At 54.1% G+C, this 24,176-nt stretch overlaps 10 protein-coding genes across 10 annotated transcripts; 4 read left to right on the forward strand and 6 right to left on the reverse strand.

Annotated features, from left to right (window-relative positions):
• Positions 1-707: 707 nt before the first annotated feature.
• On the reverse strand, positions 708-3,662 carry CKM354_000088000 (uncharacterized protein; the record flags this gene model as incomplete). The annotated part of the gene is made up of 2 exons (XM_044795986.1): positions 708-2,594; positions 2,652-3,662. 2 exons carry the CDS (start codon positions 3,660-3,662, stop codon positions 708-710), a joined length of 2,898 nt encoding a protein of 965 aa, XP_044651921.1.
• Positions 3,663-4,101: 439 nt separating this feature from the next.
• On the forward strand, positions 4,102-5,598 carry CKM354_000088100 (uncharacterized protein; the record flags this gene model as incomplete). Its single annotated transcript, XM_044795987.1, has 1 exon — positions 4,102-5,598. One exon carries the CDS (start codon positions 4,102-4,104, stop codon positions 5,596-5,598), a length of 1,497 nt encoding a protein of 498 aa, XP_044651922.1.
• Positions 5,599-6,279: 681 nt separating this feature from the next.
• Positions 6,280-7,260, reverse strand: CKM354_000088200 (uncharacterized protein; the record flags this gene model as incomplete). Its single annotated transcript, XM_044795988.1, has 1 exon — positions 6,280-7,260. One exon carries the CDS (start codon positions 7,258-7,260, stop codon positions 6,280-6,282), a length of 981 nt encoding a protein of 326 aa, XP_044651923.1.
• Positions 7,261-8,657: 1,397 nt separating this feature from the next.
• Positions 8,658-10,197, forward strand: CKM354_000088300 (uncharacterized protein; the record flags this gene model as incomplete). The annotated part of the gene is made up of 2 exons (XM_044795989.1): positions 8,658-9,911; positions 9,979-10,197. The coding sequence occupies 2 exons, from the start codon at positions 8,658-8,660 to the stop codon at positions 10,195-10,197; spliced, it is 1,473 nt and encodes a 490-aa protein (XP_044651924.1).
• A 1,258-nt stretch (positions 10,198-11,455) lies between these two features.
• CKM354_000088400 (uncharacterized protein) lies at positions 11,456-13,609 on the forward strand (the record flags this gene model as incomplete). The annotated part of the gene is made up of 1 exon (XM_044795990.1): positions 11,456-13,609. One exon carries the CDS (start codon positions 11,456-11,458, stop codon positions 13,607-13,609), a length of 2,154 nt encoding a protein of 717 aa, XP_044651925.1.
• Positions 13,610-14,013: 404 nt separating this feature from the next.
• Positions 14,014-14,812, reverse strand: CKM354_000088500 (uncharacterized protein; the record flags this gene model as incomplete). The annotated part of the gene is made up of 2 exons (XM_044795991.1): positions 14,014-14,644; positions 14,712-14,812. 2 exons carry the CDS (start codon positions 14,810-14,812, stop codon positions 14,014-14,016), a joined length of 732 nt encoding a protein of 243 aa, XP_044651926.1.
• A 452-nt stretch (positions 14,813-15,264) lies between these two features.
• CKM354_000088600 (uncharacterized protein) lies at positions 15,265-16,327 on the reverse strand (the record flags this gene model as incomplete). The annotated part of the gene is made up of 3 exons (XM_044795992.1): positions 15,265-15,624; positions 15,742-16,075; positions 16,125-16,327. The coding sequence occupies 3 exons, from the start codon at positions 16,325-16,327 to the stop codon at positions 15,265-15,267; spliced, it is 897 nt and encodes a 298-aa protein (XP_044651927.1).
• An 837-nt stretch (positions 16,328-17,164) lies between these two features.
• CKM354_000088700 (guanine deaminase) lies at positions 17,165-18,697 on the reverse strand (the record flags this gene model as incomplete). Its single annotated transcript, XM_044795993.1, has 2 exons — positions 17,165-18,399; positions 18,475-18,697. 2 exons carry the CDS (start codon positions 18,695-18,697, stop codon positions 17,165-17,167), a joined length of 1,458 nt encoding a protein of 485 aa, XP_044651928.1.
• A 409-nt stretch (positions 18,698-19,106) lies between these two features.
• Positions 19,107-21,482, reverse strand: CKM354_000088800 (uncharacterized protein; the record flags this gene model as incomplete). The annotated part of the gene is made up of 1 exon (XM_044795994.1): positions 19,107-21,482. The coding sequence occupies one exon, from the start codon at positions 21,480-21,482 to the stop codon at positions 19,107-19,109; it is 2,376 nt and encodes a 791-aa protein (XP_044651929.1).
• Positions 21,483-22,056: 574 nt separating this feature from the next.
• CKM354_000088900 (uncharacterized protein) lies at positions 22,057-24,092 on the forward strand (the record flags this gene model as incomplete). Its single annotated transcript, XM_044795995.1, has 2 exons — positions 22,057-22,233; positions 22,284-24,092. 2 exons carry the CDS (start codon positions 22,057-22,059, stop codon positions 24,090-24,092), a joined length of 1,986 nt encoding a protein of 661 aa, XP_044651930.1.
• Between the last annotated feature and the right edge of the window lie 84 nt (positions 24,093-24,176).

The raw sequence follows: 24,176 nt of genomic DNA on the forward strand, positions 1-24,176 counted from the left end.
CAAAGGCAGAAGGATGCTGGCATAAGGTACAGTATGCTTGTCGATATCTGTCCTTGGAGTTGAGGTTCGAGGCTTACTCAGCAAACTTATGACGTGCAGCTTCACCACGATGCCCAAGTCCGGGAACGAAGATGTAGAAGCATGATGACAGGCTCCAAAGATGCCGTAAAGGCCGTCAAGCAGCCACTTTCATTTCATTCAGCTATACGTGACAAACGCTACAGATTTCCCCAGCCAAATGCTCTGCTACTGTCACATGCAATCTCTCATGAGCATTTCTACACTAGCCCAGGTAGAAGAAACGCCTGATTCAAGGTTCCCATTTGCTATTCCAGCTTTTGGTGGGCGGCGTCGAATGCACCGTCTGCCCCTTCGTCTTCGCGTCCCGGTGCGCCTAAAATTTCCAGTTGCAAGCATGATGTGTTGTGTCTCAGTGTGAAAAAAGGAGTCGAGTGTGTCGCGCATAACGTGTCAAAAAAGGTGTGGTACGATCATAGTACAAAGGCTGTCCGGCGCGGTGCCCGGCTTCTCCAGCTTTCCGTCCCCTAACTTGGTCGAAATGCTCCAGAGGAGGACCGCGAGGAATCGTGGGGCTGACCGAGATGAGGGAAGAACCTGCCGTGTACATCTCTGTTCTCCTTCGCGTTGGCACTGGAGATCCTGAACGAAGACGAAACTTCTACGCCTTGTTCATCTTGGCCGCCATGCTAGTGCGCGCCATAGTTCTGTCCCCAGCCACCTCTGCTCTGGCCGTAGCTACCATAGGTCTGATTAAAGCCACCGTAGCCATAGCCAGCGCCCTGCTGACCCTGCTGGTGACCACCAAGTCCTCCAAGGCTACCGTACTGACTGCCTTGGCCTGGGAACCCAGGATAGCCTCCGCCGAATGCAGAGTGCTGACCTTGCTGTGGCGGCGGAAGTCCAGTCTGCGCGTTGCCTGCGGCGCTGTTGGCGGCGGATCCTGGACGTCCTGGTTGCCCAAGTGAAGGTGACGGGCCGCTCTTGGCGTTGTCGTATGCCTTCAACGACTCTTCCTGTCCAGCCATGCTCTGCTGTCCGTAAGCGCCCTGCGCACCGAAACCGGAGGCCGAACGGGCGAAAGGATCATGCATGCTGCCATAGCCACTGCTCTGTTGATGCGACCCAGGTCCAGCAGAACTGCGGCCATAATCCTCGAGGCCGCCGAGCGAGCCCATACCACTGGTGCTACGCTGATTATGGCCGAAAGCGTGCGCATTAGCAGGAGACGAGGAATGCTGATCGTAGGAGGAACCGTAGCTGTGAGGGCCACCATACATGTTGCCGGCCTGTTGCTGCTTTCCTTGATACCCGCCTTGACCGCCGGCATAGCCTGATCCTCCGTATCCGGACCCGTAGCCCGAGAATTGGTTGACATATGCCTGTTGATATGGGCTGTTGTAGTAAGGGTGTCCATATGGGTAGCCCGCGCTGTTGTAGGCTTGTTGGCCGTGGGCGGGTTGTTGTTGTTGTTGCAACGAGTGCTGGCCTTGAGCAGCTTGAGGTGGCTGCTGAGCTGCAGCAATTGGGTTCGGAGTATTGTTGCCAGAGCCAGGAGCCTCAGCGAAGCGAGATGGTGCCTGCTGGATACCTTGAGACGCAAACGCAGCCTCGTTGGCTCCTGCGCCGTAGCCACTTGCCGACCGCTGTTGTCCGGTTGCTGGATCATGAGCTTGTGGCTGTCCAAGCTGTTGCCTGCCGTCTTGGCCACCATATGCTCCTCCATAGTACTGCTGGTAGTTGCGACCAGCGTCACTGGTATAGTACGATGGATAGTCGTTAGGCGCGGAGGAAAGACCGCCAAAGCCAGACTGCTGGTGCTGGTGTGGCTGCTGCTGCGAGTTGGGGCCGAACTGGTCATATTGCGATGGCTGGGACTGGTGGCCGAATGGATCGTAGGGCTTCTGCTGTTGTGCAGCAGTATCTTGCTGTCCACCAGGTGTGCCTTGATGTTGACCATAACCACGGCCGTACTGGTTGTATCCCTGAGCGAACTGCTGATCTTGGGAGGGCGCGTGTCCTAGTGAAGGATCTTGGATCTGTTGCTGGTTTTGAGCTGATGCAGGAGGCAACCCAGGTGCTTGCTTCGGTGTGGGCTGGGCCTGCGAGATGGCTTGTGGCTGCGCGTCCTGTAGGGGTTCCTGCGCAGTTGCAGCCTGGCGAGGAGCAGGAGGGAGAGAAGTTCGCGGTTGGGCTGGAGGCGAGTGTTGTGGAGCGTGTCGTGTCTCCGGCTCTTCTCGCTCATCGTCAACGTCCGGTCCAGCTTCGCCGTTGAGCCCCATGCTGCCGAATTGCACAGCTGCTCTATCAACCGCGTTGTGTCCAGGCATGACCACCGCTTCCTGCTGCTCTTGCACTCTTCTCTGGAAGCTTGCACTTCTGCTTCCTGTACCTGCAAGACGATTCGCGACAGTGGCATAGCCGCCCACCGGTGGTCGTCCGATCGGTGCAGGTTGCGTAGGAAGCGGGGTGAGGTTTCGTGGATCTGCTGAGCCGGCGGTGCTGGCGACCGTCTGCGTGGCAGGAGGATTCGACTCATCTGGCAAATGTTCGACATTTTCTTCAGTCAATGGATCCTTTGAAGGTGTTAGCGTGAGACCTTCTGACTCTGAGGTTGCTGAGGGAAGCTCTACAGGAGCAGTGGTCGTCTCGGGCACTGCGATTGGGAGAGCTGGCTCCGGCACGGGCACAGATGCTGCGGTCGGAGGTGTCACTTCGGCGATGGGCTCTGGTTGCTTTGGGGCTTCGACTGGCGGCTCTGCGACAGCTGGAGCCGGCTCCGGTTGCGACTTTTCTGCTTCGATTGGTTCGACAGGCTGAGGCTTCGTCAATATCTGTTTCTGTGGAACCGGCACAGGAGCAGGCTTGGGCTTTGCAAACATGCTAGCCCAGCTCTTCTTAGCACCGCCTTGCTCTGGTACATTGGTCTTGGCTGGTTGCGAGCTTGCAACTGGTGGTGGGTCTACTGCAGTCACAGTGCCGGTGACGCTGTCGCCCGTGTCAACTGTATCCTTGATCGGCTCAGTGGGGGTATCGTCCCAGCCGCCAGATGCTTCATTTGAAGCCGGCGTGTCCCAGGCGGTCGACTCAGTGGTGGGTACAGATGGTCCAGAGGCATCCTTGGACACACCGTTCGTGGTCGTGTGACCGCCGCGTCCGCCACGGAAACCACCTCTACCACGCTCGGCACCTCCGCGACCGCGCCCTCCGCGTCCGCCTTCAAATCCACCTCGGCCACGTCCGCCGCGTGCGCTGAAAGACGAACGGTCATTGGCACCTGCAGTAGCTGCGTCTGCGGGGACTTTCGAGCGAGCACGATCCTTGGGCTTCTTCACTTCAGCGAATTGTGAGACTGCGCCCTGCGTAATCTTGTCAACAGTGGCTCCAACGTCGCCGCCAGCTTCTTCCAGCGCAAAGACGAGGTCGGTATCAGTCCAGTCGGGGAACATGTCCTTGAGCATGCCGAGCTCTGATTGATATTTCTTCTTCATCTCGCCGATTTCGCCTTGGTCTTCGAGTGACTCTTCCACTGCGTCGTTTGTTGTGCCATTGACCTTTCTGCCACCACGAGGACCGCCGCGGCCCAGGCCTCCGCGGCCTCCTCTGACGGAGCTTCTGCCCCGCGTAGGTGCAGTCTCCGACATTGTGTCTGTGATTGTGATTGTGTAGCTCGGGGAGCGAACCTGGAGATGGCGGAGCGGTGCGTGCGTCCGTGGCCGATGCAAGGCTGCTGCTGGTTCTGCTGCAGACAGCGGTGGTGGAGGTGGAGGGGACAAGGCGGGCTGCGCTGAGCCAATGTCCGGCAGGAAAGGGTGGCGCAATGCGTCCGACAGACCAGCTTCGACCGGCAAGTGATGGGGGAAAGAAGGAAGCAACAACGCGTGGGATCGTGAGGATGTCGTGTGTTTGTGAAGTCGTCGAGCTGGAGCAAAGCGATGGTCTTGGCGAAGGTGCCCCTGCGCGTAAAGTCTAATGCTCCAGCCTCACGCTCTCGTGGCCAACGCACACCCGCCGCACCGCACCGCACCCATCACCTGACTCGTGCGGTTGCGCATCAGCACGAATGACGGCGCGGTACTGGGTATGTTCGCTCGCCACACTCACACCAGGAACATGAAGAGAACTGGTGTGGTGCTGGGCTTGAAGAACATCATCGACAAGATCCATCCCAGTGGCAATGCGCCACTCACGACGTCGGAGTCCAAGAGGCTCTTAACAGCTTTAACGAGCTCCTTTCGCAAACATCTGGACGCCGTGCATCCGTCAGCTGCTGCGGAGGACTCGAAGACTCGACCGGAGCTGAACGCTGGTCTTGCCAATGTCAGCCACAAGGGCATGCATTCGTCCGCGGCGTTAGCCCAGAAGCATATGGCTTCTGTTCTGACCAACCCATTGATGGTCAAGGGCGGCAAAGACTTCGGCACTGCCAAAGTTGAGCTCCAAAAGAACCCCCATAAAGATCCCATCGCATTGCTTGAGGAGTACGATCAAGAAGGTGCCGCGACCGTTCGCATTGCAGAGTTGTGTCTAGAACATGTGAGAAAAGACTACGATACTGCTCGCGGCGCACAAAAGCCCAAGCTTCTGAACGAGCTTCAACCCGGTCGACGTGTCTTCCTCTGGCTGCTGCGTAGCAATCTATATACACCCGAAAGCTATGCGGATAACGTCCGGTTTCTGGAGAATCTGGTCTTCTTCCTTTTACACGAGGGACGGGAGGAGAACATCTGGCAGTGGATCAAACTTGATGTGAAAGCTCCGGACTCTCTTCAAGGACCTCCGCCCGGCGTTACTCGTAGTCCACGGAAGGAGAGGCTTTATAGATACCGATGGCGGGGCCGACTGCTGTCTGCTATGCTACGTGTAAAAGTAGGTGTCACTTGGGATTTCGCACCTGCGGGCGTTGTTCAACAACTTCGACGGAACGCGTTGAACGCTGCTATCGATACCTACATCACTGCGACGGAGCTCCTGCCGCACTTGACCTGCCTTCCGCTTGGAAGCGCGAGTACTTACTTGACGAAGTTATTAACTCGTCGCCTTCGAACCGTCAACCCTCGTGGCGACGTCGAACTTGCGCCAGGCGACGAAATCGACGGCGAGCGATACGATAAGCTCATTGAGGCAATGCCGCTCGCCTATACCAGCTCCGAGAGTCCTACAGATCCCGAGAAGCGGAAGTTCCCAGAGGCGTTCACGCAGATTGACGCAGGGAATTTACTCCTTCTCCACCCATACAAACCATCCGCCAGCCTGCACCTCAAGAACTTGGAATTCTTCTTTCCTGACGACCGGTCTCATGCTCAATCCACGATGATAGGAAAATTGACGCAGGAACCTAAAGCGCGTGAAAGCTGGTATCGCGGTGTTTTGCGGTGTGCAGCCATACTTGACCATCAAAATCAACACGAAGCCGCCACTTGGGTGAGAGGTCGCGTTCCTCTGTATTTTCCAGAAAGGGTCCCCCATGCCGAGCGAGATGAGCGCGAATTCCATCTCTTGTCGAATGAGAAGGAAAGTGTACAAGACAGACCGGAAGTATCTCGACCAACGCGCATCCCGTTCCCAAGCTTCGCTTGAACGTGCTGGCCTCTCTCAAATACTGCTCCAATAGGCTTGCGTCAAGGCTGCGACGATCAGCAGGTGACGACTTGCGCAGTCGAAAGGCGCTTTCTGGCCAAATGATTGTGCAGTGGAGCAGCGGCAAAAGCATGGCGCGATCTTATCACCTTCGTTACGCGCGCGCAGGCCGGCAAAAAATCAGACGCAAGCAAGTTCACCGTCAAGTTGAACGCCCCCCGGATGGCGTGTGAGCTTTGATAATAGTGCGGGAGAAGACCCAATATGCAGGAAGTGGAATGGCAAGCCTCGTTATGCAGAGTCATGAAAATGAAGTGCACATGCTGGGTTATTAATATTGCACTTCAATTTTTCGTGAGCCAGACGATCACGAAGTGATCATGGTCTGTTGCAAGGTGTGTACTTCTGGAGCGCCCACAGCAGCACATTCAACACGTTTTCGACTTCGTTTGCGTCATTCGGGGTATTCACTAATTCTATCTGCAGATCACGAACTTCATGACCTGTGGCATCGGCATGGTTCCCACGTGGATGGAAGCGACTTGAGGCTGCGTTCTCTAACCGAGACTAAGGCATCGATTGAGGCTCAGTGGCCACGGATGTATCTGCCATCGCTCTTTCATCCTCATCTTAATCTCTGCCCAAGACGCTGTGACTCTCGATTCTGTCATGTCACAATATTTACTTCTGGACATCCGCGATCTGGCTATCCTCTGGCCAGACATCATAGCCAAAGTCACCCTTCATGTTGACAAAGCGGGTGTGGCGGCCCTTCGCAACGGCATTTACTGCCTCGAAATCCTCGTCGCTCAAATCAATACTCTTGAAATTGCTCTCGATTCGGGAAGGTGTCGAGCTCTTTGGCAGAACAACATATCCTCGGCGAATGCCCCAAGCGATCAGCACCTGAGCAAGGGTATTTCCACCCTTCTCCGCAATTTCATTCAACGTCTTGTTTGTGTTAACCTTCTCGCCCGTCGTTGGAACTTGGTTCTGCGATCCGAGCGGCGAGTACGCTTGAGGCAGAATGTTGTTCTCAAAGCAAAAGTTGACCAGCTCGTTGTTTGGAAGGAAAGGATGAATCTCGATCTGGTTTACTGCAGGCTTCACCTTTGCCCAGCTGAGCATATCCTTGAGGCCAGGGACTGTCCAGTTCGAGACACCGATAGCTCTGGCTTTGCCAGACTCATAAATTTCCTCCATTGCCCTCCACGTCGGCCGTGGGTTATTTGTCAACTCCTCCTTGATCACATATTGTCCCTTCTCGTTCAGCTTGGGGTTATAGTTCTCGTCCTTCTCCGCTGCAATTGGCCAATGCACGAGGAAAAGGTCCAGATAATCGACTTTCAACTTCTTCAACGAGCTCTGCAAGCTCCATTTCACTTCCTCAGGCTCGTGGAGGTGGTTCCAGACTTTTGTGCAGATGAAGATATCGCTGCGGTGGACGGAAGGGTTGGATTTGAGGAAATCGGCTACTGCGTCACCGACTTCGTCTTCGTTTTGGTAAAACCACGCGCAGTCGAGGTGACGGTAGCCGACATTGAGAGCGTGTGTGACAGCTTTGTAGGTCTCGCCTTTGGAGCCTTCGTTGGCGAAAGTGCCAAAGCCCACTGCAGGGATGGAAACGCCGTTGTTGAGCGTGAAGGTCTTGCCGTTCGACATCTTGCGTATTGGTGTACTCTGAGTCAGAAATCAGGTCTAGCAAATTGATCTTTGGCAAAGAAAGAATGTGTAGAGTCAGGAATTGTGATACACTACAAACAATGCTATTCAACAGCAACACGCCTGCGGATCCGCTACCCATCCGCACTGATAACACCTTTCTCCAAAACTCATCTTTCAGACTTTTCATCATCAGCATCATCGGCACATTCAACATCTTCTTAGCACACCGCAACAAAACACAACGAATCCATGGCTCGTTGAACGACCAGTCCATCGACGTCACACCATCCAAACGTCCCAGGTCGCCAGCCCAATATCCACAATAAACCCTCCTACGCTATCCGACACTGGCCGTCATAGCTGTGGATACTTCCGCGAAGAATTCTCCATCGACCGCGGGTAACGAACAGAAGAGTGAACAGCATGCTGTGCGTGGATTGGTATATCTCTGCTCCCAGGACTCCAGAGTGATATCATACCCTGAGTCCGCCCGAAGAAAGAGCGACCGCAAAAGCTGGACCCTGGCAAAAACCACACAGCAAACCTCAGATCAATCTTCGGGCCGGGCAAGGAATTAGAAACACACTAAACGACCACCACGTTCAAAGCGTTGCATGCCACTGGACGTTTCTGACAGAGAAGCACAATATCCCGTCCTCTGTGATCCACTATGCACGAGAAGGACTCGGAGTCATATGAAAAAGAGCTTCGCGTCTATCATTGGTCGTCGTAGGATGATGAAGCTTTCTCTTACTATCGCGGCGTCTGCGGCTTATCTGCGAGCTTTTTGCAGTAATTGCACAGGTTCTTTGGGTGGCTGCTCAGCTCAGCTCCTTGTTGAATTTGCCCTTTCTTGCTGGATGATTTCTGGAACATGTCCCACATTTCATTCTAACAGTAGACAACAAACCGTATTCCAGGGCGGCACCATGTCGTGTCAACTCAGGGACCGTTTTTGGACGAGAATAGTGTGTTGGAGACACTATGACATCGTTTGCCGCAACAGGGTGGAGCTTTCTAATCGACCACCTCATACGCCATTGCATTGCGCGCATTGTTTGTGCTGCAAGGACCATGTCTGTTGAGATGAACGGTTGCCAGAGAATCGCATCCGGCGGGCGGCTTGGTGACGGAATGGCTTCATGTTTGGCCAGCTGTCGTGCCTTTGAGGGGAACAGCTCGGAGGGTGCAGGTTGAATATAAACACGAGATACCCTGGACACCAGTCCTTCGAGACACTGCTTGCCCACCTATTTCATATTTGTGACCTCACAAGAGCTCCATCCATATACCCATATTCGAGCTCCACCAGCTTCTTTCTACTCTTCCTTTGTTGCCCGCTTGATTCGGTACCAGGAGTCTGACAGGAAGTCACGAGCATCAATACCACCATCATGTCTACCACCGACAACAAGGACTTCGCCACGGAGGCTGCTCCAGTCGTCAACAACACCCAGAGCACGACTGATCTCGCTCCAGAGGAGGGTGTTGGTGGCCATGGACGAGGAAGAGGAAGCTTCGGTGCCATCGAAGTGCCAGCCACCAGGAGCAGCATCGCTGACGCTACACCATACATGCACCAGCTCTCTCTTTCGCCATCTCAGAAGGACCGACGAGGATCGAGGAACTCTTTCGGAGCAGCCCTGCCAATTCCTCGTTCAAAGCGTCAATCCCGACTTTCCTCGATAGCTTACGCAGATGGCAAGCCACAAAGGCCGGGTATGCCGCCCATCCAGCCAACTCGTGAGATCTTGGCCAGCCAAGTGCAGGATATGTCAAGCCAAAAGGTGAAAGCGGCCAAGGACATGGCCTTCGTTTTCGACATCGATGGTGTGCTTGTCCACGGAGACCGATTAATTCCTGAAGGTCAGCGAGTCCTGGAAATTCTTAACGGAGACAACGAGCTCGGCATCAAGATCCCACACATTTTCCTCACAAACGGTTCCGGAAAGCCTGAGCAAGCTCGTGTGGACCAGCTCTCCAAGATCCTGCACAACCCCATCAGCACCGAGCAATTCATCCAGTCACACACGCCCATGTCCGCTCTTGCAGAATACTACAAGACTGTCCTCGTAGTTGGTGGCGAGGGATACAAGTGCCGAGAGGTCGCAGAGCAGTACGGCTTCGAAGATATTGTCGTCCCCAACGACATCATCGCCTGGGACCCAACTATCGCTCCATACCGAGTCTTCACTGACGCCGAGCGAGCGACATCCCGCCCTCGTGACTTCTCCAAGCACCGCATCGATGCCATCATGGTTTTCTCCGACTCTCGCGATTACGCCACAGACATGCAAATCATCATGGATCTTCTGCAATCCGAGAATGGCCTCTTCGGTACACGCGCCAAGGACCCAGTCTCGCAGCGTATTCCCATCTACTTCTCGCAAGGAGACTTGCTGTGCCCTACCGAGCACCCTTACCCTCGTATGTCGCAAGGTACTTTCCGTATCGGCCTGGAGGCTATGTACAAGGCCTTGACAGGAGAGGACCTGGAGCGTGTCGTCTACGGTAAGCCCGAGTTGGCGACATACAAGTATGCCGACGAGGTGATTGCCAGCTGGATGGAGACGATCCACAACGAGGAGAAGTTGCCCAAGAACATTTATATGGTTGGTGACAACCCCGCTTCGGATATCGTCGGAGGTGTAAGTCTTATCCTTTCCGCCCTGCGCTGCATTCTGTCAATGATCAAATCGCTAACGTGTGCTGCAGAACATGTACGGCTGGAACACATGTCTTGTCCGCACCGGTGTCTTCCAAGGTGGCGACAACGATGAGAACAACCCAGCCAACTTTGGCGTTTTCACCAATGTGCTCGAGGCTGTGCAGACGGCCATCAAGAAGGAGCTGGGAGAGGACTTCAAGTTCAAGTGGTCCGATGAGAACGTGAACCCTCTGAAGCTGGAAGCCGCCGCCGCCGCTATCGAGTAGGCGATCGGTGGCACGTCGTGACGCACCAGGTCTTGCATTGATGAACAAAAAGGCGTTGTTGGGCATTTCTTCGACTTCAACATGATGAGGCATACGATAGCATATTCGCGCAGGCGCAGGGCTAGATGGGGCGGTTAGTAGTTGGTTAGTCGGTCTACGGATGGCTGTTCACGAATGGCAGCAAACGACGTTATTTCACGCGTTCTTGGGTTGCCGCTTTCCATTGCCAGTATGTTCGAGTCTTGACGCGTTCCCAATGTGTTTTTGTCGCGTGTGGTACGCTCACCGCTCCGTTGCTGTAGTGGAGATGGAGGAGGAATCCTTGTCGCGGAGACGCGGCTCGTGTTGGTGCTCGTGCGACAACAACGTCGCCTGCTCCTTCTTCTTTCATGCAACAACGCTTCTTCCTCTAGTATTTGTGATCTTCATTGCGACAACCACATCTGCTGCTGCAAGGTACAGAACGAGGACACGAGTGACGGCGCAGGAATTGCACATGTGATCCTTTCTGGACAAGGAATGGCGTCGAATGCTCAGCCAGCCATTCCCAGCCTTGCGCCGAGCAAAAAACAAGAACGCAAATTGTGGACGAGCGATGAGCCGTTGAACGGCTGTACACGCACGAGACGTTGGATGCAGCGCTACTGCTGCAGCAATATAACTCACGCGATGTGAAGAAAAGGACAACTGCTGCTGCAACGACTCGTGCAACACGCGTAGGAAGAGGATGAGCAGCACGCGAGTCAGCCGGTTCTCCCCAAGCGTGGGGACATGTCCTAATCATTTAGCCTTTGGCTGGTGCTTTCGATCGCTAATGTCCACCAAAACGGCAAGCACAAGGCTCCTGCGCCGCCATCTCGAGTGATGGATGGGCTTGCGCGATACCGCGAATCCACACGGAGACGCGAGCTAAGCGTGCCCTACTCGTTCTCCGCTTCGCTGGCACCTGTGCGGTGGAGATGCGCGTACCTGGTTGGCCATTCGGTGAGTGCGTCCGCGCGGTGGCGGCGTCACCTTCTCCTTCGCTTTCTCAACCTCTCCTTTCGCAACGTCGTCGCTGCTGCTTGCGTGCTGCTGCCATTGCGGTGCGACGACCGTTGGAACTGGTCTGTTTGTACACACCACGCGCCCCCGCATTGGCGACATTGTTTCCCGTTGGCTGGACTTCACCATCTGGAGCGTTGCATTGGGTTGCTGTGCAGCTGGCGCAAAGGGTCATAGCTTGAGAGGGTGGGAGCGCAACAATCACCTTGCCAGCATGGCTTCACCCCAAGTGGGCGGAGGGAGACGATATGTCAACTTCTCCCGACCGCAGCGGACGCCGAGCGTGAGCAGCGCAGCTTCAACGATCACCAGTCAGGCCCAGAGTGTGCAAAGCGAGGCTCCCAGTGTACGCAGTCAAGCTCCGAGTGTGATGAGTTACGCGCCAAGTGTGAGAAGTCAAGCACCGAGCGTGCAGAGCAGGACGGGGAGCACGAAGAGCAATGTGTCAACGATACGTGGTGTGTTCTCGCGCTTCTCCAGCGCGTCGAGCGTGCTCCGCTCGGTCACGCCATCAGAGCAAAGCGAAGCACAACCGTACAGACCAGCGAAGGGAAAGTTAGTGCAATATCACGTCACAAGCGGTGACATCAGCACACCGAGTGCGCAGCGACGACCTCAGAGCAAGCGCGTTCCTACCATGGATCAACGAGCTCTCCCACCTGCGATCCCCGAGCGAACCACTTCGTTGACCGTAGAACCACAAAGTCCCAAAAAGGCACAAACATTTCCGTCGCTACCTAGGGAGAGAAGATCTGGGAGTTTCACATTCGACACTGTCCCGAAATTGACGAGAACACCATGGGAATTGGAACGAGGAAGACCAGGCTCAAGATGGTCGCGAGGCACAGATCGCACCTCAAACTTGCCGCGGAAGGCTTTTGGCGAACTGCCTAGAGAAATCTTGCAATGCATACTGGACAATTTGGAGGACGTGCATACGCAGCAAGAAACAGTGGACGTCTTGTCACTACGCAAGGATCTGCGCTCGCTATGCCTGGTGGACAAAAAATGGCAATCAGTTGCAAGAGAACACTTGTTTCGTGAGCTGTGGCTACCAAACAGTAAAGCGGTGGTGAAGAAGCGATTCTCTGCGTTCTCAACCAAGCAATCGAAGAGCAAGCTGAAAGTCTTGGTGGACGTTCTGCGGAAAACATCCGGACTGGGGTTCCTGGTACACCATATTCGAGTCGGAGCCGAATTAGCGGAGCAACTGGATGCCGAAGCTTTCGCGCCGTTCAAGAAAGATTCGGCCTTGGACTTCTTGCAGTTGATCATACGGGACTGCTACAATCTGGAGCAAGTCAGTGGATTCGTTTTGCCGGCTACGGAATCGACAACGCCGGTCCTTGAAGCGCTTGCGAGCCGCAAGAGGCTCAAATCACATGCTTGGAGTCTAGACTCGACGCGTGCATTGCCCGGACTAGAGCATTTCATCTTCTGTCATGACGACTGGTCCAATCTCGAGACGCTCGCCATAGCTGCAGACCCGGGCGTCGATCTTGGAATCGGAACCATGTCCGCCATCCTTCACAGGCTACCATCGTTGAAGCATCTTGCTGTGTTTGGTCTTCACCGCTCAGACTTCCACAATACTTCGCTTTTGACACTGCCTCCAGTCAAGTCTTTGCGCCTTGAGTGCTTATCGGGCCTGACAGATGAAGGCATCGAGCAGCTCTCGTTCTCTCGCCTTGCACTTTCGCTAGAACGCCTGACTCTCGTCGGCCTCGAACTTGTCTCCCTACAGACTATTCAGACTCTACTTTCTCACCTCACCCGACTCAGACGATTCGCAATCCTCCAAGAGAGCTCTCCCGAACCTCCGATGGGCATCTTTACCCCCACTCGCTCCATGGCACTTTCTTCTCCCAGCCTCCGGCACCTCCATTGGGATTGTCTCGTTCCCGGCACATCACTCTCTTGGCTGGCTGAGTCCATTACAGAAAACAAATTTCCTCGCCTCACTTCGATTAAAGTCCCGTGCGACTACGATGGCCTACTCCAAGGCCTCTGTCGGCCCATATATCGCGAGAGATTGTCCACTGAAGACCTCGAATACCTTTCCGAGCACACTGCCGCTGGCCGCTACGAGCGAAACCTGCGCGTCAGTCGTATCCAGGCGCAAGTGCGAGTGAGGGAAAGTGGAGCACAGCCTTCTTTCAATGTTGTTGTGCAAGATGAGAACGAGTTGAAGGCCACGCATACCATCGGGAGCTATCTAGGGAACATGGGATCCAAGATCGAATATCGCTTGGACCCTGAAGTGGGCCCCAATGCTTTGGCGGAATTTGATGATGTGGCACAGCCAGTGCAGATGGGGATCAATGGCAAGAGGGTGGAGAGAAGATTGGAAGCAAGGATGCTGTTCTAATTGATTTATTGGACGCAGTGCGCAGGACTACAATATTGGTCACAGATGCATGATCACGACTCAGGAACCATTTGTACATATTGTAATTTATCTGCGATTATTAGCTTAGAGATACCCTTTACGAATTGCATGATGTGCTTCTCTCGCATCACATTAATTTCTTCAGTTCCGTCGCAAGTACTTCTCTGATCTTGTAGAAAGCGAGTGACAAGCCGAGCCAGATGAAGCTCGCAAATCAATCGTGGAACATGAAATAATTATGCCAATATCATACATACGAATCTGCCAATTTTGGGGCTTCATGCATGCCTTGCTCTCCGCACTCCGTCTTGTGGTGTGTATCGTGCTTGATCCTCCCTCCCCAAACGCCATCGCTTCAAAGTGACAACATCTCATCCCCACCTCTAAACCTTCACCCACAAGCTCAACACCCCCTTCAAATACTCCACAATCTCCTCCCCACCCAACTTACTCTCGCCATAAACACGATCCACAAAGCTAATAGGACACTCCGTGACTCGGAATCCCATTCCCTTCGCCCTAACCATCATCTCCATCTGGAAAGTATACCCCTTCGACTCCGTCCGATTCATCACCTCCTGCAAAACCGCCTTCTTATACAACCGAAAACTCCCCGTCAAATCACTAACGCCAGGCCTCAAAACCGTATCCGCAAACAAATTCGCCCCTCGCGAAACCATTTTCCGCTTCAAATCCCAACCATACACGCCTCCGTTGCCAGCATACCGCGTTCCAGTCACAATATCCCAATCCCCTTCTTTCTGCGTCGCGATCATGGATGGGAGGAATTTCGGGTGATGAGAGAAATCTGCGTCCATGATGATGACGAAGTTTCCGGATGCGAATTGCAGGCCGTGGACGTAGGCTGTTCCGAGGCCGAGTTTGCCTGTGCGGGTTTTGAGGATGATGTGCGTGGAGGATTTGGTGTTGTAGGCGGAGATGAGTTGTTTGGCGACGTCTTGGGTTCCGTCCGGGGAGCCGTCGTCGACGATGATGACTTCCCAGTCGAGTTTTCTGTAGAATGAACAGATCGCGTTAGGAAATGTTAAGGAGTTTTGGAGGAGTAGAGGTGGGGACTTACTGCTCGGTGAAGGTCTTGTTGAGCAGCCAGATGATGATGGGCAGGTTTTTGCGCTCGTTGAAGGTGGGGAGGAGCACCGAGTACTTGTTTTTGACTGCCATTGTGGAGGAATTGTAGGGTGGAAGAGAGCGGCGATAGTTGGAGCTGGGTTGGGCGAAACGTCGAGGTCGTGAACGTGAAGCCGACGCGCGCGTGGAGGTCCAGCTGGCTTCTCCGCCATTCAGGGGCCATCCTCGTTCCGCCAAGCCCAGCACATGCAAACCTCGCCTTCCTTAACTTAGTCCACTTCTCATGCTCGTTGTCTCATGCTTGCAGTCTATGAACAGGCATGTGCGCATTGAGATACCAATTAAGTATGCTGCCGCGAGCACGAGAGGTATACAAATTCGATACAACTTTCGATGACTAGCTACAGGCATGCACGCTTTTGAAAAGCATCACAGCTTCGCACGCAAACAAAATACCATGCTCTACACAAGTCGAGCAGAAATAAGCAGAACTCCCAGCGACGGAACATCACCACTATTGATGCAAGACCACAATCTCAATCTCCTCACCTCGGGTTCACCCTCACCATCACATACTCTCGCTCAATTTGATCCGACAAACAAAACGGATCCTTAATATTTTCCGGCGTATCAGTCCCATCATTATTACAAATACTCTCGACGTCCTCGCCCCGAGCATTAACGCAAGCCAATTCGCAGGTTCCATCGACATCCATATAAACGACATCGCAAGTGACCTTCTGTTGCGTAGCAGAAGGCTGATTGACGAACAAGACCGCCGGACCAGGACCTTGAACTGCGTAAACGGTGCTCTTGTCGACCGTGTCGTTGGTGTAAAGGCGGCCCGAAGCGTCGAGGTGGAATGTGCTAGGGATGATGGGGTTGCCATCGGCTGAAAAGCTGCCCTGGAAGGATCAGATGAACGTTAGCATGCGTCTTGTTGCTGCAAGTCTGGCTGATGTTCGCAGGCTCTACTGTGTTCACGGGATGTCTTGTGGCGGTGAAGCGCGCTGGGACCTTACATATGGTGCATTGTCGCCAATCTTCAGACAGTGCATCCTTAAAAGGTTTGCAGCCATGACGCCGAAAGCCGTCGGAGTAGCGACGTCCGTCACAGTAGTCGTAGTGGTAGACGACACGGTCGTGGTTGTCGTTGCTGGGGTGGTCGGAATCGAAAGGCACGAGCAAGCCGTGGAGATTTGGGCATTCTTGGTGAATTTGGAGTAACAATCTGGCTTTGGCTCGGGTTTCTTGTTGGTGCGTTTGTCCTTGTTCCTGCGAACACCTTGACCGGGCACTGGGCTTGCACAGGTGAGGTAGGATGTTTCTGTTGCCGTCACGGGTGGGCTATCGGGGCTGCTTTTGTGTTAGGGAAGTTTGCAATCATGATGTGGTCGGAACTAACTTGGTTACAGTCGAGGTGATTGTGCTTCTTGGGGGAAGAGAAAGGTAAGAGCTGCAGAACTTGGTTGCCGCAGCTTGTTGACTGTATGAGGTAACGACCTTGTTGATCGTAGAGCAGAGGGCAGCATTATTATTGTTGTTGTTGTTGCCGGAACCAGTGGCCACGGCCACAGCGATGAACGAGGCGCACAAGATTGATCGCATTGTGTCAAGACTTTGGATCTTTTTCGACAATGATATGCTGAGAAAAGCCAACCGCGGACCTGTCTTGCTCTTCTTATAACCCATCAAGTCCTCGCCGTCGGCGCGTCGCCCACCTCACTCTCAAAAGACGTCCCTTGTCTGGAAGCCGCACAAAACGCCATCAACGCTAAACTCCGAATCCATTCCAAATGCGTCACGTCCGAAGACTCAGGCCACAGCTGCAGCGGAAAGTCCGAACGCCAGACAAACTGCACGACCCAAAATATCAGCTGATATTTGAAGTCTTGGTAGGCCACGTCGGTGTGCCGTGGCTGCAGTACTCCAATATTGCGCGTGAGATGCACGTTTTGGCGAGCCGTCGTGCAGTAGCCTCAGCCTAAAGTCCGACTTGAGCGTGGTGAGTTTTGGTCTTGGTATCAGCTGAGCTGGGCAAAGAGGTCTCTTTCGACCTACTGGATAGGGTAAGCGTCTGGTGTCGATCCAGGTCCAGACAACTTTGACCAAACCACGTTTTCCCGGCACTTGAAAGCTCTTGCCCTCCCTCGGCAACAGTCTGTGCATTGGCGAAAGACTGTATGAGCCAGTAGCGTGCCGTGTGTACTCTGAGAAGCAACATTCAGGTGCCATTGCGGACGATACACGATGAGATGGCCATGAAGAACATGTCGTTCGTCGCGTGAGCGACTTGAAGAGATCTTTGTTATCATCATGTACATGCCCGGGCATGATCTCGTTGCTGAATGCTTGCCAAAGCCCTTCTCGAAGCATCTCCCAAATAGCGCCCGAGTCCCAGTACCCGAGCCATTTCGTGAGTAATCAAGCCACACGCTTCTCCTCTCACACACTGACACCCTGCCTTCTGTGTACCAAGCGTCCCTTTACCCACACCGCCTTCGTGTTTCTATCATCGCCGCCATAAACCCACTTATTCACTCTGTCGTCCCAACTCTCATGCCCAAAAACGTCAACCATGCCAACATCCTCTGCAAATGTCGCCTCCTCGCCACCATTTACATCCCCATTCACCAAAGTCTCATCCTCACCGTCACTGACATGATCTAACCGGATCAGTTGGGCATCCCAATCCATTCCCACCTCAAATCCTCCAATCTTGTCTTCCAGCCCAACAACCTTCGCTCCACCCCTCGTGGCCATAAACAAAGCCTCTTCAACCGACAACTTGATCTCGTCGGTCTTCTTGGTTTTCCCGTTCACGATCCCGCCACCCTCGTTTGAAATGCACAAATATCGACTTGTGAACAACGCCTCCCGACATTCGGCCAAAATTGAAGGTGTATATCCTCCACTCACGTCTGTTCCCAGGCCGATCGTCATGCCTTCTCGAAGCATCTCCTTAACTGGCGCACATCCCGACGTCAAGGCCGCATTTGAAGCTGGACAATGTGAGATCTTTGCGTTGCGTAGTTTGATCAGATCGCGTTCTTCTGCTGATAAATGCACGCAATGTGCTAGGATGGTCTTCGATGACAACAGGCCCGCATTATCATATACGTCAGTGTAGTGCTTCGATCCGGGAAAGAGCTCCTTGACGAGCGCGATCTCGGGGTGATTCTCGCAGAGATGTGTCTGTACGGGCACTCCCATTTCATTATGAAGGTCTCCGAGGAGATCAAGTGCTTCTGCGGAGCATGAGGGGGCGAAGCGGGGCGTTATGATGGGACTGACAAGGTCGAATGTGGGGTCTATGGAGCGAACGTGATCAATGCAAGCCTTTGCGTTGTCGCGGGAAACTGCGGGTGATTCATCGCGGTAGAAGTCAGGGGAGAGGTGCGAGTCCATGCATACGCGACCGACGAAGGCTCGTTGGCCTTTATTGTGGCAAATATCGGCAAGCAGATTCGTGGCTGGGACGTGAATTGTTGCGAAGTAGCATGCTGTCGTTGTCCCATGGGAGAGCGTTCGAGACACGATGCGCTTGTAGATCCTGCTTGCCTTCTTCAAATCGGTGAAGGATGATTCGAGTGGGAAGGTGTAGGTATTCAGCCAATCCAGGAGTGTCGACTTCCCGAATATCCCGGCATTGGGATATTGTGAGGCGTGAATGTGTGTGTCTAAAGCAGTTTCAGTTTTGACTTTCCAGGAATCATGCCATCATTGAAGCTGATCTGAGGCGATAGCAGACATACCTATGAAGCCTGGGAAGAACCACCCCGAACCATTAATTCTCACGACCTTCGCATCTTCCCAGCCCTGCTTGACGGGTGATTGCGACGAATCCACATCTCTTTCTACAAACGCAATTTTCCCGTCCTCGCCAACTCCTATCACAGCGCTTGTACAGACATCCAGTGTCGTCAGGGTCCTGCAATGTATGAACGGGCCAACATAGAGAGTCTTCTGCAGCGCCATGATAACAACCTCGCCACGCCAAAGGGAATGCAGAGAAGAGGCCAAAAGCCAAAGAAGCGAAGAAGAAAAGGAAAGCCTTATCACGCGTCCATCAGCTGCACTTTATGTTTGCCAGTTGAAGAAGAAAGAAGGAAGCGGGCGTATCTCGCTAGCGTACAATCCGAGGCCGGGTCCGGATTCACAAGCCACGAGACGATCGGCCAGCTCCGGGGTAGAGCATGTGAACGTCTGACCACCGGTTTCACAAACAGTTCCGTGAAACGGAAACATGCCAAGTAGTTAAGAGAATGTAGTATCATTCATTCGCAACGAGAAATGCATCACAAGTCTATTATTGTAGGACCAAGCGCCCGGTGCAAGATTTTGTGTGAAGCCGTCACCAACGCCTCGCTGAATGCTCCGTACCATTCTAGTTTGCAATAGCCTCTCCAATTGCCTTCGCCAGTCGCCGATATTCCAACAACAGTTCTTCAACTTCGCCCAGTTTTAGTTGATTCGCGCTCTCGATCTCCAAGAATCTCTTCTTGGGCGGCTTGAGTTTCCTCAGCTCTGCGAGCGATTCTCTAGCATTCATCTCATCACCTTCGCCGAGACCAGCTGAAGAGTCTCGACTCCGTGTCCTCTCCAACGAGGGCGAAAGCGAATCGTTTGGCTTTCGTATGCTGTCAGGGGATTCTACAAGCCCGTTCAACCTTCCTTGTGCCGCAGCAGCTCCAGCAGGTAGTGTTGATGGCTTCGCATCAGGCTGAGGAATCACGCTTGGTTGTGAGGAGCTGTTGACACTACCTGCTCGGCCGAAACGTGGAACGAAAGCAGGCATGCCGAACTTGTTGAGTGGGTTGATGGAATTGAAGAGTCCGGATGGAGTTGTCGGCTGTTGCGTCGCCCTTTCCTTCGCGGCGGCGCCAGCAGCAGTCTTCGCATCAAAGGTTGCAGCTCTCTGAACACTGGAGCCCGATCTCATGCTCTCCACACTTTTCTCACGTACCACCTTCTTGCCGCCCAAAAGCTCGAGCATCTTATTCGACTCCAGCAAACTGCCACCACCCGATAGTGGATCACCATGAGCCGGACTACTGCGGCCAGAAAAGCTCGCGGAGTCATCGTCACCTGATCCCTTTATGGGCGCCGAAACGAGTCTCCGCGCATCCTCCAAGGTCTTGGGCAGAGAGGATTTCGAGTCGGCAACTTGCTCTTTGAATCTTCCAAAGAGGAATTGCATACTGTTATCAAGAGTGCCGTTGACAGAGTCGTAAAGCTTGTCGGCGGCATTGAGGAAGTCCTGTCTGCCGGTATCTACACGAGCAGCAGTCGTTTCAATCATGGAGGAAATTCGTCGCTGCTGCATTGTAGGCCTTGTAGGTCTTGGTGCGGCAAGACCGGGCGAAGGCAGGCTTTTGGCGGCACTACTCGAGCTTGTGCTTGGCTCAGCTGATGCAGCGTCGGCGGTGGACACGTCAGGCGTGAGAGCGTGGGCATTCTTTGGCAGCACAATGGCCGTCGGTCCTTCCAGCCTTGGAGTTGAAGATCTGCTTGACATTGAGATTGGCTTTGCGTCTGGTCCTTCAGGTAGCTCGTCAGCTCGCAGCGATGAAAGATCAACGGTTTCCAGGAACGAGATGGCGGCTTCCAGGTTGACCAGGCAATATGCTGCCTCGCCGTCAACTTTACTTGACATGCGAAAGCGCTGGATGAAAGCAAGGTTGCTGACGACGTTGATTCCTTCTGGTGGCGAAGTGATGAGTGTGTAAATCAAAGTGGGCAGAATCTCGTCGGCGGACGAGGAGGACGGGAAGATTTGCGACAAAGTCTCAACGATCGCCTGGTGAGCGGCAGTAAGGTGGTGCAGCTTTCCAAGCGGGTAGTGGTCATCGTCCATGCGTTGCAGGGCTTCGCGTGCAGGTGCCAAAGAGAGATTGATGTCGTCTTCCTTCTCTTCTGCCAGCCGCCGCACGTCAGGCTTGTCCATATGCAGCTCCTTCAACCCAATCCCAACGACGGAGAGCGCTTGCGTCCTTGACCGCAGCTTGTCGTCTCGAGCTTCATCTTCTGTACTGCGATGCTTCCATATCTTGCTATAGATCTTCTCACAGACGGCCCGCTCCACTGCCTCCTGCATGGCAATTCGTTTGTGCTCCAGCTGCTTCCGCGCCTTCTTCCTGTCTGCCACTTCGGCCGCCGTAAGCATCTCAGCATGGCCGGCTCCGTCATCTTGCGAGCCTCTCTTCGCTCCTGACCCCGATCGCTGCCTACCCTTTCCCGTTCTCGTCTGAGCGGGCGGCGTAGTCCTTCCTATCCTCGCGGCAAGTGTAGCAATATGGGTAGCAATGTGATTCGCAGCTCGCTCGTAGAAGTCTTGAAACAGGTCCGACAACTGTTCTGCGTTCAATGGCGTTGGATGGACCTTCGCTGACAAACTCTCGAGGAAGCGATCGCAAAGGGTTCGAATCTCCACGGGCAGCTCATCCATTGTGCTGGGCACCTTCAGTCCTGGGGTGCTGGCTCCTTCTTTCGTTTCCTCGTGATGTTCCTCCTCCTGACTCTCAAATACATCTGCGGAGGACTTCTGGCCATTCAGTTCGGGAGACGTCGCTATATGTCTCGCGGCGGGAATCGACGGTATGCCAGCCTCTCGCAGCGTGCTCGCGCGTTTCCTCGACGGCGATTCCGCCGACTCCGCCTGCCTCTCTGCCATTCTATCGGCCATGCGGGTGAAGGACCTCGACATGTGTACTGCGCGTGGCCGTTCGTCGGCCGCAACGGACGGTGCTTCGGTCTCTGCCATATTGTCTCTCGGGCTGCCGCCTGCTCAGGAGATACAGATGCTTCAGCGGGGGGTGGCAGAAGAGCATAGACTATGAGTGGTTCTATATTCAGGCAGATGGATAGTGTCACCTCATGATCCCGGGAAGCGTTGGGTGTTCCGCTCACAGCGCTGGGCCCCGTTGCAGGTGATGCAAGAATGCTGACCGCGTTGGTCCTTCATCAAAAAGCACGAGCGAGGGCAGGCGGACGAGGCCAGCTCACTCAAACAGTCATGCGAAAGTCAAACCCATCGACAACACAAACCCACGCGTCCTCTGATGACAGCAGCAGCAGCGGCACCCGCAAGCTGTCGCGGGAGGAAGCCACCGGCTCAGGCACGTGAAAGTGGGTCCCGATAAGCGAGACAAGCAACGAGGTGCGTCATTGGCCGGAGCGGGCAGCGTGCATCTCGTGACGATGACAGCGTGAACTGCTGCCACTCACTACTGGCGGGACGTGTATGTTGTTTGAGGCAACAACATTGTCCGATGCGATGCCACCTACGCTCGTCCTCTCTTGCCGGGAGATTGTGTCCAACTTCCTTGGCCACCAGCATGTCTGGCCATAGTCTGTTTGTTGTCTGCCTGCTGTTGCTTACCGGCTTCGTCCTCCAAACAGATGCGGCGAGGTCTAGGCATCTGAGGAATCCCGCGCAAGTCGTGCTACCACCGAGCTTGGGTGGCGATACTCCAGGCGATGATGGTCCTAGAGATTTGGGAGAACGTGTATTCGTGGGTAAACTCGAAGGAGATGAGCTCATCACATACTGATCATGAGTTAGACTCTCCGCCACATCTATCACCACGGCACGCACGAGTACCCGAAACTGCATCGATATATCGACATCCAGCCTAAAGAGCAACTGAAAGTCACATACGACAATGGCGAGACCATCGAAGACGCGCCGACCGAGCTGCGAGCACGGGCAGTATCGACCAGAGTTCAGCGACTGGTTGCCAGGAACAAGACGGACATCAACGACTTGTTAGCAGAAGCCGAATGGTATGGGAGAGCTGCAGATCTGCCAGCTTCGGCATGGACAACAGACGATGTTGCAGGGCCGAACGTAACTGACAAGAGCACCGTCGTGACCTTTGCGAAGATGGCAGCGAACGCTTACGTGCAGTCGAGATGGGATGGGGAGTGGTTGCCCGTGAAGGGAGGCTTCAATTACACCGATGACTTTGGCTGGCAAAAAGATGGTCTTCGTGGGCACATCTTTGCTGACGAGACCAATTCTACTGTGGTCATCGGGTTGAAGGGAACTTCTCCGGCAATCTTCGACGGCGCTGACACAACGGGCAACGACAAGCTCAACGACAACCTCTTCGGATCCTGCTGTTGTGCTCAAGGAGGGCAATTCTTGTGGAAGCAGGTCTGCGACTGCATGACAGGGACGTACCAGTGCAACTCGACCTGCCTGGTTAAGTCACTCAGACAAAAAGGGCACTACTACTGGGCGGTGCGGGACCTGTATCATAACGTGACAGAGCGGTACCCGAATTCCGACGTCTGGCTCTCAGGACACTCTCTTGGTGGAGTGGTCAGCTCTTTACTGAGCTTGACATATGGGCTTCCGACACTGACGTTCGAGGCGTTCCCGGACGCCATGGCGGCGTCTCGACTCGGTCTGCCTACGCCTCCTGGATACCAGATCGGTTCGCATCATTCGCGGACTGATGTGCAATTGCACCACTTTGGTCACACCGCGGATCCAATCTTCATGGGAACATGCAATGCAGCCTCGTCATTCTGCACCATCGCTGGATACGCCTTTCAGGGTGTATGTCACACGGGTAAGACTTGCACGTACGACACAGTGGGCGATCTCGGTTGGCGAGTAGGTATTGGAACTCACAAAATCGTCAATGTGATCAAAGATGTCCTCGAGAAGTACGAGACTGTCCCGAAATGCGAAGCAGACACTGAATGCGTGGATTGCTACAACTGGAAGTTTTACGAGAGTAATGGCACGGAGACAACTACATCGAAGAGCAGCACATCCACTACGACGCGAACACGCACGGAAACATGCAAGACACCCGGATGGTGGGGCTGCCTCGATGAGAGCACGACGACGACCACGACAACATCCAGCTCCAGTACCAGTAGCACATCCACCTCGACATGCAAGACGCCAGGCTGGTTTGGCTGCAAGGACGAGACCACAACGACTGCTACGAATACTATCACGACTACCAGTGCTGCGCCGGGTTCGACAACAGCAGTAATCACTACGACATCGACATCGACATCCACCTGCCATACGCCAGGCTGGTTCGGTGGCTGTAACGACCTGTCTGAATCAACGACAACTTCCGCTGCGCCCAAACCTACAAAATCATCTTCCCACGTGAGCTCGACAAAGTCGAAACCTGACGACGCTGACGACTGTACATCAAGAGAATGGTTCGGCTTGATTTGCGTCGATCCTTCACCCACGAGCACGATTGCCACTTCCGCCAAGCCTAGTTCGACTCACCTGCCAACCACGAAACGAAAGCACCACTGCGCGAAAAGGCATTGGTACGGAACTTGTAAGAAGTGGCGGAAAGAGGATGATATTGGACACAAAATAGATCTGCGATAGCATGACCCCTCAGGTGGCAAACCGCTGGTCTCGTATTGTAGTATATGAATACATGAAACATTTAAGAACAATCCGCGTGCCGTT

This window comes from Cercospora kikuchii, assembly GCF_019650295.1.
Source record: "Cercospora kikuchii DNA, contig_00001, whole genome shotgun sequence".
Taxonomy (NCBI): domain Eukaryota; kingdom Fungi; phylum Ascomycota; class Dothideomycetes; order Mycosphaerellales; family Mycosphaerellaceae; genus Cercospora; species Cercospora kikuchii.